Genomic DNA, 11682 nt, shown 5'->3' with positions numbered 1-11682 from the left:
TCACATACGTTGGTGGTCATCGGGAAACATGTCGGCATCTGAGGCAACGACAAAGGTAGCAAACCCACTGCACTACAAAAATGCATGTTAACGAAATTTACGTGCGTTTCATCACTTTTAGCTCATTAGCCTGCTTAGCGAAACCGTGTCACTAAAGCTGAAGTCTGCCACAATGCAAAATAGCGTTATTTGTCGGCTGAAGAGCTCTTTGTTGTAAGCTTTTCTGCACTGCTAGCCACGTTAGCCTGTATAACAGTTTGTGTGAACAAAATAGCTCCAATGTTAATGTTTTGATTATTTTCTCGATTTGTTGTTTGTTTTCAACACTGTATACCTATTGACTTGCGTTGCACGTATGATGCACCTATGAGATTTTTGTATTATTTTCTGAGTTTAGACCGGTTTTCAAAGCAAAAACAGAAACTGTCCGTTTTGCAGACCGTGATAATAATAAGCTAATCTTAATGACAAGGGAAGACTTAAGGCAGTCAGTGTGTCAAATCTACACCGCTTTTAATTTACGGACAATTGTTGGCTGATGGGTCTTGCTTTGGTTTGTGTGAAAGGCTTGAATGGGTTGATTGACTGATGGCGGCGCTTGACGTAGCATCAGAGAAGATCAGCCATTGGTTGGACGGTTTATTATGAGTGCAGAACGCGGAAATTATTCACGTAAACACACTAAACAGAATTTCGGCAGTTAAAACCACATGCTTTTTAAACCTACCTTTACAGACACAAAAGTATTTAGTGCCATGTTTCTGGTGACTGGATATAATATCATTCAAGGTTAGATGATTTGAGTTAGCTCATTTCATGTGATGAAACCCTGCGTAGTAAATTATATCTTCAATATGTTGTCAGTCATGTTGATTTACACTGGAAAAACAAATGACAAATTTGTTCAGTGGTATGTGGCATACACCTGTAATGACACCCAAAACTAAAACCTGATCCGCTAAATGTTGTTGTGTGTTGTTTCTCTGCCAGGAGCCGCCTGAAAGAAATGACTCAGAAACACCAGCAGAGTCATCAGCTGGACCAAGTCAAGTAAAGGAAGGTATGCTCACGCAGATGATGCATTAGGGTATTTTTTAGGTTACAAATAAACAGAATTCCTCTGTAATTTTGTCAGCACTACTTGTACAAACTCATGGAGAACTCTAAACCTCCAGATAATGCAGCCTCCACATCAGCTGCTGTTGCCAAGAAGACAGAGCCCATCGGTGGTATGCCACTGATGTTGTCGTCTCAGCAGCCAGGGAAGGACACTTCCAGAGCTGGAGAAGAGGAAGACAAACGGTCGCCTGCCTCTTCCCCAAACAAGCTTCCTGCAGGTACGACTGATGCAGGCAGCTTTCATCAGTGTTCCTTGTTTGAGTCACTTCATTTCAATCTTGAATAATTTTGTAATCTCCAGCAGACTTTGCTTTGCTGAGGAAGATAAACATGTTGAAATTGTTTTCCTGCAGGGCTTTATGTTCCTTGATCGCTCTCAAATGCTTTTAGATCATTTTCCAAGCAATTCACAGTAACTGCTCATACCTCCCTCTTACAGGACACGCAGCAAAGTCCCTTCCATCTATGTCCTCCTCTTCGTTGTCCTGCTCTCCTTCTACGTCTTCAACGTTGTCGCCTGGTCGAGCAAAGATGAGTGTTTCTGGGCCTGGTAGCAGTAAATCAGTCCTGGCTCCTGCTCCTTTGTCCTCCTCCTCTTCTTCCTCCTCTGCCGCAGCTTCCTCGTCTCCTTCTGTGTCTCCTGCCCCACCCAAGATCCACCGGGCCCGCAAAACCATGAACAGGCCTCCACCAGCGCAGGTGAGCCTATATCATCTTTAGCAAGTAGTCAGTGTTTCCATTTGGCACGATTAAAATCAAATGTGTAACAATTCAGTTCTTTGTTTCAACCTTATCCTGACAGTTAGAGTGACTGACTGTTTTTGTTTCACAGGTGAGCCACGTTGAGGCACCTGTGACACCTTCAGGATCCTCTGCCTGCCTTTCATCAGACTCTGAAACTGGTTAGTGGCTGTATAATACTCACACTAGCTAATGTTTGCGTGAAATAATCAGATTGCTATGAATGAAAATAAGTTAGAGTGTCTTGTTTAAGTTAAAACTAAGTGTGTTGTGGCTTATGTTGCATGTCATGTTTCCAACAGTTGCAAAAAGGAGAAAACTGGGTCATTTATCAAACAGCACATCTGCGAAGTCTGCCAACGCTACAGACAGTGCTCAAACTGTGGTAAGATGATGTTTTTGCAAGTAAATATTTGACACTTTATTAACCTAACTATCCCATTTGTTAATGTCCGTTGCCACCGTCTTTTCTGATTTCTTTCAAAACAAAGGAAGAAACGTTATTCCATAAAAAGGTGGAGTCTGTTACCAAGACCGCGCCAGAGAAAAACAACAACAGCGTGGGGAAGTCAGAGGGGGAAAAAATTCAGAGTTCCAGTCCGTCCATGCGAGATTCAGAAAAGGTGCGAGGCAGGGACTTACTCAGTGTCCATTAAGTGACCACTCACTGTCAACAATATGCACATATTATTCAGCATAATACGATAACATGTTCTGCATGCCATTTTTGTGTTGTGAAACTTGTTTTCCTTTTGTCTCTGTTCTAGTTTGAAGATGGTGGGGCAGAAGCAAGGCAGCACACTAAAGACATAGAGGGGTCAGTGAACATGTCAGAGCATGTGAGTGATTCTATCTATCTTACTATCTTGATAATTACTTTATCTTGATAATAGCTACACTAATCTCTGACTTCATCTTCTAAAAGACTTACCAGCCTGTTAGCCTGTTAATGCTGGTCCCTAACTGTTGTATCATCCTGTATTTGCTTCAAAATACAGGTTGTGTAATAGATGATTGACAGTTCTTCCAATTTCCCAAATTGTTCTTAAAAATTGGTACATTTCTTAGTAACTCCCCACCAAAACCATTTTCTGAATGAACATGAGACAAAATGAGCTACACAGTGGCAGAATCATGCTTCAGTTTTCATCTGGAATGCCAAAACTAGTTCAGGTAATTGGCAAGTCACCATCAGTCTGCATAGTTTTTTAATTTGTGCATCATGGATCTGCTGAGAAACAGCAAGCCCAATAATATCACACAAGTTGACACACACAGGTTTAAATGGCTATCTAGGGTAAGCTTCCTGGTTGAACTTTATCTAAAAAGATATGCAGAGATTTCAAAATGCCAATCTTTAGTGTCCAAATTCTGATGAAGAAGTGGAATATTAGGGATTCTATAAATACAAAGCCACGTAGACCAGCAAAGATTTTAGCCACAACCACCTGGAAAATAGGTTGATTCAACAAATAACCCACAAGCTGGCGGTTTCAAGATGCACAATAAGGAGGTTTTTGAACCAAAATGGGCTGCACAGTCGAGTTGCCATAAAAAAAACATTAGTGCCAACATCACAACACTGCCTGCACAGATGTCATGTTTTTATATTCAGAGAGCATTTCTTCTTGCAGAGTTCAGAGTCTGAAACACAGAGAGCCGCCCAGAGTAGAAATGGGAGCGAGGATTCTTCATGGCCACAGTCAGACCAGGACAAAGAGAGAAACGCAGCTGATGTGGTGGAGACAGGCGGAGGTGAGTGAGATCACCTGGTGGGTTTTCTAAAACGAGTCTCAACAACACCGAATCATGTCAGATGTAGTTAGACTGTTTTGATCAATGGAAATGTTAATGAAAATCACCTGTGTCTCATCAAGTGACTTCAGCTTAAATCCTCCTCCTGTCTGTTTGATTTGAGGGAATTGGAATTATTTTATTAAAGAGATTTTAATTTCAACATTAAAGTTATTTCTTTGCAACAGTTCAGTGACAGACGTGCTTTGTATCTGAGCATTTATGCCTCCACTGAACTGCATGATTTTCTGGCATGTGTGTCTCTTGGCCGGTGTTTATAGTGTGTCATTTGTCCTCAGCAGGAAGACCCGCTGATTACACAGAGGTTCCCTTGGGTGCTCTAGACATTGCTGCTGCTGATAGTCTGACACTTTCTCCACATCATGGTAGGTTGACTGTATGTCACTGTCATCTGAATTGATTGTAAATTTTAAACAGAGAAAAGCAGCAAAATTAGAGAATGTTTGGCATTTTTGCAAAACATAGATAAATCACGTTTAATCCATTAACATTTCGGCTGTGAAGTCAATTTTGTTTATATCACAAATTTGCCTCAACAGGTTTTATAATATGTACACAACACCCTGTATAATTAGACCCTGGATTCAAATAAAGATACCCCCCCCCAAAAAAAGCCCTTTCACTAGGAAAAAACACACATTCAGGGTTGCTGACCATCAATAGAAAAGCCTTTAGTTTATCTCCTCAAACCAAGCTCATAAACAATCGAATTTCTCCTACAGAAGGAAGCGATGCAGGAGACACAGAGCGGCTGGAGGAGCTCCCTCTGTGCAGCTGCAGGATGGAGGCTCCCCGAGTCGACAGCACCAGCCACCGCGTCAGCAGACAGTGTATGGCCACTGAGAGCATCAATGGAGAGGTTTGTGTCGACTCAACTGTACACGTGGCCTTTTGAAATAACGACCATCATGTGCAGTACTGACAAAAGGAATATCAAAAATAATGTTGCTCATGTTGCATGTGGTCAGGTGTGGATAATTAAGTACAGTGTTTTATACAGTTGCACAGTAGGTCTAGTGTTTATGTGTGTGTCTGTGGTGGTGCGTAAAGCTCACAGATAACCTTCCTTTAAGCCACATCTCTCCCTCCTGTCTCTCCTGCTCTGTCTTCAGCTGAGGGCTTGTACCAATCGGACTGTGAAAGGGGAGACCATGCGGCCGTCCAGTCGAGTGCCCCTCATGGTGCTCTGTGACGTCCATCGCTCACACATGGTCAAACACCACTGCTGTCCCGGGTGTGGATACTTCTGCATAGCGGTGAGCGTTTATATTACTTTCTTCTCCTCCTAGATATCCTACTTTCATCCTCTTTCTTCTCCTCAATAAATTACCCCCTCTTCCTGCTTTAAATCCTACTTCCTCTCCTCATCGATATCCCACCTTTTTCTCCTCCTTCTCCTCATTGATACCCTACCATCTCCTCTTTCAGGGCACGTTTCTTGAGTGCTGCCCAGACCAGCGCATCGCTCACCGTTTCCACCGGGGCTGCGTGACGGTGCTGGGCGGCGGGCGCAGCAGAGCAAACGACGGCGGCATGCTTTTCTGTCCCCACTGCGGTGAAGATGCTTCCGAGGCCCAGGAGGTCACCATCCCCTCCTTCAGCTCGGCCACAGCCTCCGCGACCACCGTCGTCACCATGTCGGCCTCCTCCACCACCACCCCGTCTCTGCCGCCATCTGTCCCCACGGCGCCCTCCCTCACGGCCTCAACAGGGGGGATGAAGGACGGGAAGATGCCTGAAAGACCTGTCAGGTAAGATTAGATGGCATGCGGGAGAATTATCGGTTCCATTGAAGTGATATGAAATTTTGTCTTACCTTTGCTCTTCTTCATTCTTCTTCCAGCGCACGTATACGGAGTCACGGCTTGGTGACAGTCGCGGTGGAGCAGCAGCAGCAGCCCCAGCAGCCTGTAGCCTCTGCAGCAACTGTGGCCACCGTCCCCCCAGCAGAGGAGGGAGTGGACAGCGTGGGACCCTCCCTCTGTATGCCAAATGGGAAACCCATTAGCCCCAGTGCACTACCACCTGGGCCCAGCAGGGCGGCGCTGCAGAAGGCCATTCTCACACAGGACACTGAGAGGTTCAGATTTAGATTTTTCTATTTTCATTCACAGTAGGTTAAACGAGTAAACGGTGGACATAAAAATAAAAACATGAGAGTCTTCCCTAAATTGCGTAATTCTAGATCTGCCATGCAATATTTAAAAACTGTTCAAAATCTCATTTGTTTCCTTAAAGTATATGCAAAGATTAAGCGGTGGCGGACAATAACTTATTAATAAAATCCTGGTGATATGCCAATTCGAGTGTCTCCGCTATATCTGTAGAAATCTGCAGTTGGAGCAGTCTGTTGCAAACTATCAGTTCATCTGCAGCCACAGCAGAATTGCATGTTGCACTGCACTTCTCAGAGAGAGACAAATTAGTTCCAGTTATGTTTGCTTTAGCTCTCCAAACGGCAGTTGCATAGCTTTCAGCAGACAAGAGGACATCAGATATGTTTAGATCAAATTGTTTTTGTTTTCCAGGAAGAAGAAACTGAGGTTCCACCCTCGGCAGCTTTATCCTGCCGCCAAGCAAGGAGAGGTGCAGAGAGTTCTGCTCATGTTGAGTGAGTGGCAGAAATGCTATAAACTTTCATTTATGACAGAGTCTCTGTTTACAACTGGCATTAACATGCATCCTGAGTGATCGCTCACATGTGGACAGCGCTAAATACAAGCACAAACAACTTCGATCATGATAACTTTTAATGTGTATGTATTGTGTTGTCCATTGGTGCACACCTCTAATCCAATGAGTTCATTGTAAATGTGCCCAGATTTTTGTATTTAAACTCTGTGTGTCTGTATCTCAGTGGAGGGCATAGATCCAACGTACCAGCCTGACTCTCAGAACAGGCGCTCTGCTCTACATGCTGCAGCTCAGAGAGGTCTGCTGGAAGTCTGTTACATGCTCGTACAGGTGAGAAACTCAGGCATTGACCACACATTTAAACGGATGATTTACACATAGACACGGATACACAGAAACCAGAGTTTTAGAGAATCTGCCCAGAAACAGCTAAAATCTAGTGAATATTGACAGATCATGACCCTTAATACGACTCCAAATGAGTGCTCTGTAACTGCTGGATGTGTAAATAAGCAACTTTTTGCTAACAAAATCAAGGTGACATGTCAGGGTTGTGTTCACAGCTGGTCTCCACTGCCCCAAGTGGCCCAAAAAAAGCTGTTGTTGCAGGTTCATTTTTAAAATGATGTGAGCAAACATGGGTAAAAAGTGCACAGCAGAACAAACAAGTGTAGCTTAAAACATCATTTTGCATTTACTTTTAACAGGCTGGTGCTCAAGTTGATGCCAAGGACAAAGACCTGAGGACCCCTCTGTTGGAAGCGATCATCAACAACCACATCGAGGTGGCTCGCTACCTGATCCAGAACGGCGCCTGTGTCTATCACACTGTGAGTGTTTGCTGCTGCCTGAAATAACAACAGAGCGTGAACCTCCAGCAGTTTGGATAATATGGATTTCAGTCTTTGTTTATGTTCTTGTTGTTCAGGAGGAGGACGGATATACTGGCCTCCATCACGCAGCCAAGCTGGGAAACCAGGAAATTGTGAGCATGCTTCTGGAAACGGGCCAGGTTGATGTAAACGCACAGGTAAAGGACGAGCCAGAAGTCAGTACTACAAATGCCCTTTTTTCTTTTTATGTCAGTTTATTTCCATTAATTCCTTAATCTCCTTTTTGCATTGTCCTGACAAGAGAGGGTTTTGTTGTTAAGGTGAAGGTCATGGTAGCCTAACTCTGATTCTTCCTGTTGTTTCGTTTCAGGACAGCGGCGGCTGGACGCCGGTCATCTGGGCTGCAGAGCACAAACATGTAGACGTGATAAAAGCGCTGCTGAACAGAGGAGCAGATGTCACCATTAACGACAAAGTAAGTTTCTACCGGCCAGCACTGGAGTTTGTAGAACATGTTGCATGAAAAATGTGTTGTGTGAAAAATGTGTAGACGTGTTTGCAGAGAAATATTTCAGGTCATTACTTTTAACAGTCCCTCTGTCCCTTCAGGAGCTGAATGTGTGTCTCCACTGGGCGGCGTATGCTGGGAATGTGGACATAGCAGAGCTGGTGTTGAACTCTGGCTGCTCCCTCGCCTCAGTTAACATGCACGGAGACACGCCGCTCCACATCGCCGCCAGAGAGGGCTACCTGGAATGTGTTACGTGAGTCAACCACAAGCTGCAGCCTCATCTAATGCATGAGTCACATGTGGCCTTTTTGACTTGAAGCCGTAGCACCCATCCTCTAAAAAATGTGGATTTTTCTTCTGCAGGCTGTTCCTGTCCAGAGGTGCAGACATTGACATTATGAACAGGGAAGGAGACACGCCTCTCACCCTCGCTCGGGCCGACACTCCGGTGTGGGTGGCTCTCCAGATCAACAGGAAGCTGAGAAGAGGAATAACCAATCGCATGCTTCGGACAGAGAGAATCATCTGCAGGTAGGTGTTGTGTGATCTTAAAAGGAGCCTTGTTTTCGAATAAGCCAGATGTTTTTTTTCTGATGTTTAACTCACTCAACATGTTTTCTGCTCTCTGCTCCAGTGACATTGCACAGGGCTACGAGAACGTGCCGATCCCGTGTGTGAATGCAGTGGATGACGAGGGCTGCCCCTCAGACTACAAATATGTTTCAGAAAACTGTGAAACTTCAGCAATGAACATAGACCGCAATATTACGCACTTACAGGTAAAATATCGATCAGGCTTTTGTTTTTCTGTTTATACAGTTATCTGCAATGAACAATACATATCATGCCTTTAACTATCTTTGCTTCAGCACTGTAGCTGTACTGACGACTGCTCTTCTAGTAACTGCCTCTGTGGACAGCTCAGTATCCGCTGCTGGTATGACAAGGTAAATAGAAGCGTTTTACAGCCACATCATCAGGGTAATCTGCTCAGAAAAGCTGCAAGAAAGTATGTCTTTGGAATAATTTCACTACATTACAGAGGCTTGGATTCTTAAATTCATCTGAGAGTATATTTAGTACCCATGGGATCAATAAATATCATATAATCAGCAATTATTAGGAGTCGTTTTAATGAGGTTTGGCTTGAAAGCCAGTGAAATCCATAATGTCTTTGATTCAATGATTCATTTAGTTGCAAGAGAAATTAAAGGAGTGAAACTAATCAACTTGTTTTGTAATTTTTCCAGGACCAGCGGCTGCTCCAGGAGTTCAACAAAATTGAACCTCCACTTATATTTGAATGCAACATGGCCTGTTCTTGTTATCGAACATGCAAGAACAGGGTGGTACAGGCAGGCATCAAGTAAGACCTTAAAGTATAACTCGTCTAACTTAATAATGGTCAACCACATGAACAACATATTTCACTGATGAGCAAATCTCTGAATTAATTTATTGCTGGCTGGATGAAATCTGGCTGAAGGCGGCATTAGCAAAACATTAATGACTAAATCAAACCCTTATAATTTCCTCTTTTTTCTGCTCAGAGTCCGTCTTCAGCTTTACAGGACAGAGAAGATGGGCTGGGGAGTTCGAGCTCTGCAGGATATTCCTCAGGGAAGCTTCATCTGCGAGTAAGAGCAGCCTGTCCGCCGGGTGCACAGCAGGTTGTTTTCATATGAAAGTCAGAAGTCAAAAATGAAGCCTCTCTCCTCTGTCCACACAGATATGTCGGGGAGCTGATCTCTGACGCAGAGGCAGATGTTCGAGAAGACGATTCTTACCTATTTGACCTGGACAACAAGGTGAGCCTCTTCAAAATGTGTCTTCTCTTTTCAAAAACAGGTGACTTTCAGGTAACATCTCCGATGCAGAATGCAGTGTTGACACTCAATCAGGTGACATTAAATACTTTCCCATTGTGACAGATGATATGAAGTTAACTTACCTTAATTGTCGAGTTTCTTGATGGAGTTCTTGTAAATATGCATATTAACACATTGTCTTTCTTTAAGATAGCAAACTTTGAACATCGCAAAACTAAAGTGAGGTGGTATGCATGAGTTATTTTTTTTAGAAAGGAAAAAAAGCCATGCTAGTACATCTCTGTGAGGCCGCACTTGGCTCCCTCAGCATGCTAAGATGCTGATGCAAAGCAGGTGTAATGTGTGTTAGCATGCTAGCATTTGCATAGCACAAAATACAGCTGAGACTGATGGCAATGTCATTAGCTTTGCGGGTAATTTGTCTTAACCCCAGTATTGGACAAACGAACATTTTGACCTGAAGATGGCGCTAGAGGAAAAGTTGAGAACAGAAAACTTGTCAAAATAAATGAGTGATTACTAAAGAGTTATACGAATATATTGTGATCTTGTTTGCGTTTTTACTCTTGTGTTTCCCCTAAAGGATGGTGAGGTGTACTGTATCGACGCCCGCTACTATGGCAACATCAGCCGCTTCATCAACCACCTGTGTGACCCAAACCTCATCCCAGTACGTGTGTTCATGCTGCATCAGGACCTGAGATTCCCTCGCATCGCCTTCTTCAGCTCCAGAGACATCCTCAGCGGACAAGAGCTGGGGTGAGGCGTTTACAACCACCTGCTTAGAGCGTATTTCTTTTCCTTCTTTACGTCTTCCCACCTGCCTTTCTGTCATTTCTTACTCATTTCCATGTTCTCCCTCTTTTCTTTTCCCTAATTAGTATAATAATTAGCACTGAATCACTTTTATGGGGGGAGTTTTCTCAGTTCTCACTGAGCATGTAAGGGTTTTATTTACATATCTGCCTGAAGCTCCATCCATGAAGAACTACACAAATACTTGACTGGCCTTGTCTGTGTCATTAGGTTCGACTATGGAGACCGCTTTTGGGACATTAAAAGCAAGTACTTCACCTGTCAGTGTGGATCAGAGAAATGCAAGCACTCGGCCGAGGCCATCGCCTTGGAGCAGAGCAGACTGGCTCGACTGGAGGCTTGTCCAGAATCGGGAGCTGACTGCGGGATGACCATGCTGGGAAACTCTTAAAACACTTCACCCATGGGGCCTTTGGATTAACCTCATCCATTTCACAGAAGCACATTGGCAATGGAAATACATCATGAGGGGTTGACCGTGTTAAACATTCTGTTGGATGCATGTTTTTTTTTTTCTACTTGAAATGTCATTTTTCTTTCAAAACTTGCCACCTTAAAGTTTATCATTTCCCCTATGATAGAGGACATGGGCCTTAACATATTTCTTAACTGTGTGGGTATTATTTTATGAAAACAGGAGGTTTTTTCATTCTACACATACAGTGTTTACTGTATATCACAATGTCCTTTTGCCTTGACATATGAAGTTTGTGCATTAGGGGTTTGCTGTCATGTATCTATCATACATAATGTATTTTCTGTTGTGCCAACAAATGCAATGCATTTTTACACAGTACAGTAATGGGTCAACCATTATCCCATACTGGACCCAAAAAGGACCTGAGGGATAGCGCAGTTTTTGGATGATTGTGTTAGCTTTATTTTCTTTATTTTTGTACGTATTGTTTTCTTTATCACATTTAGTGTAATAAATTAGATTATGTGTTATTCTTTGGGCTTTTGTGTTAAGTGTGTCATTCTTCTCTTTTTAAATCCGTTGACTGGTCTACAAAATGATGTGATAGATGTTCAGCACACATGAACACCATCACCCAGTGGCAAAGACATATGACTTATTGCCCTATGGAGTGACCTCTTCCTGTGTGTGTGTGTGTGTACAGTATCTAGATAAGCAAGTTTTTAGACGACTTGTGGATTCAAGGCAGCTCTCATCCAGGCTGTGGCCTCTTGGTGTCATTGTTTCATCAGCATTTAAAGGTCACAATGCAAAGCAAGAGAGATGGAGCAGGTCGCTAAGCTGGGCACAATCCGATGAAATGAAAGGAAGATGTCCCACTCTGTCAACAATTCCCTGTCCATGATTCATACAGTTTACAGGGGGATAAAAGTTTGTTTTCACGAACAGTTGAACTATAAAGGGTTG

The 11682-nt window shown here is 43.4% G+C and overlaps 1 protein-coding gene across 4 annotated transcripts; it reads left to right on the top strand.

Moving 5' to 3' along the window:
* Window positions 1-8: 8 nt before the first annotated feature.
* ehmt2 (euchromatic histone-lysine N-methyltransferase 2) lies at window positions 9-11255 on the top strand. Of its 4 annotated transcripts, none has more exons than XM_070985129.1 (28): window positions 9-55; window positions 991-1060; window positions 1176-1337; window positions 1559-1818; window positions 1952-2021; window positions 2163-2245; window positions 2352-2483; window positions 2628-2699; window positions 3495-3615; window positions 3954-4040; window positions 4398-4534; window positions 4788-4931; window positions 5104-5426; window positions 5519-5755; window positions 6204-6286; window positions 6533-6639; window positions 7017-7139; window positions 7238-7339; window positions 7513-7617; window positions 7752-7906; window positions 8017-8184; window positions 8288-8432; window positions 8523-8600; window positions 8904-9019; window positions 9204-9290; window positions 9383-9461; window positions 10066-10241; window positions 10509-11255. In XM_070985129.1, the coding sequence occupies exons 1-28, from the start codon at window positions 29-31 to the stop codon at window positions 10687-10689; spliced, it is 3630 nt and encodes a 1209-aa protein (XP_070841230.1). In that variant the 5' UTR covers window positions 9-28; the 3' UTR covers window positions 10690-11255. The 4 variants fall into 4 exon arrangements, with proteins under 4 accessions (XP_070841230.1, XP_070841231.1, XP_070841232.1 ...); XM_070985130.1 differs by having other exon boundaries at window positions 27-55; window positions 3957-4040; XM_070985131.1 differs by having other exon boundaries at window positions 27-55; window positions 4401-4534.
* Window positions 11256-11682: the final 427 nt, after the last annotated feature.

The sequence above is a fragment of the Chaetodon trifascialis genome, chromosome 17, assembly GCF_039877785.1.
Source record: "Chaetodon trifascialis isolate fChaTrf1 chromosome 17, fChaTrf1.hap1, whole genome shotgun sequence".
Classification (NCBI taxonomy): Eukaryota; Metazoa; Chordata; class Actinopteri; order Chaetodontiformes; family Chaetodontidae; genus Chaetodon; species Chaetodon trifascialis.
The sequence above is the reverse complement of the archived record's forward strand: the minus strand, read 5'-3'. Positions and strand labels throughout refer to the sequence as shown.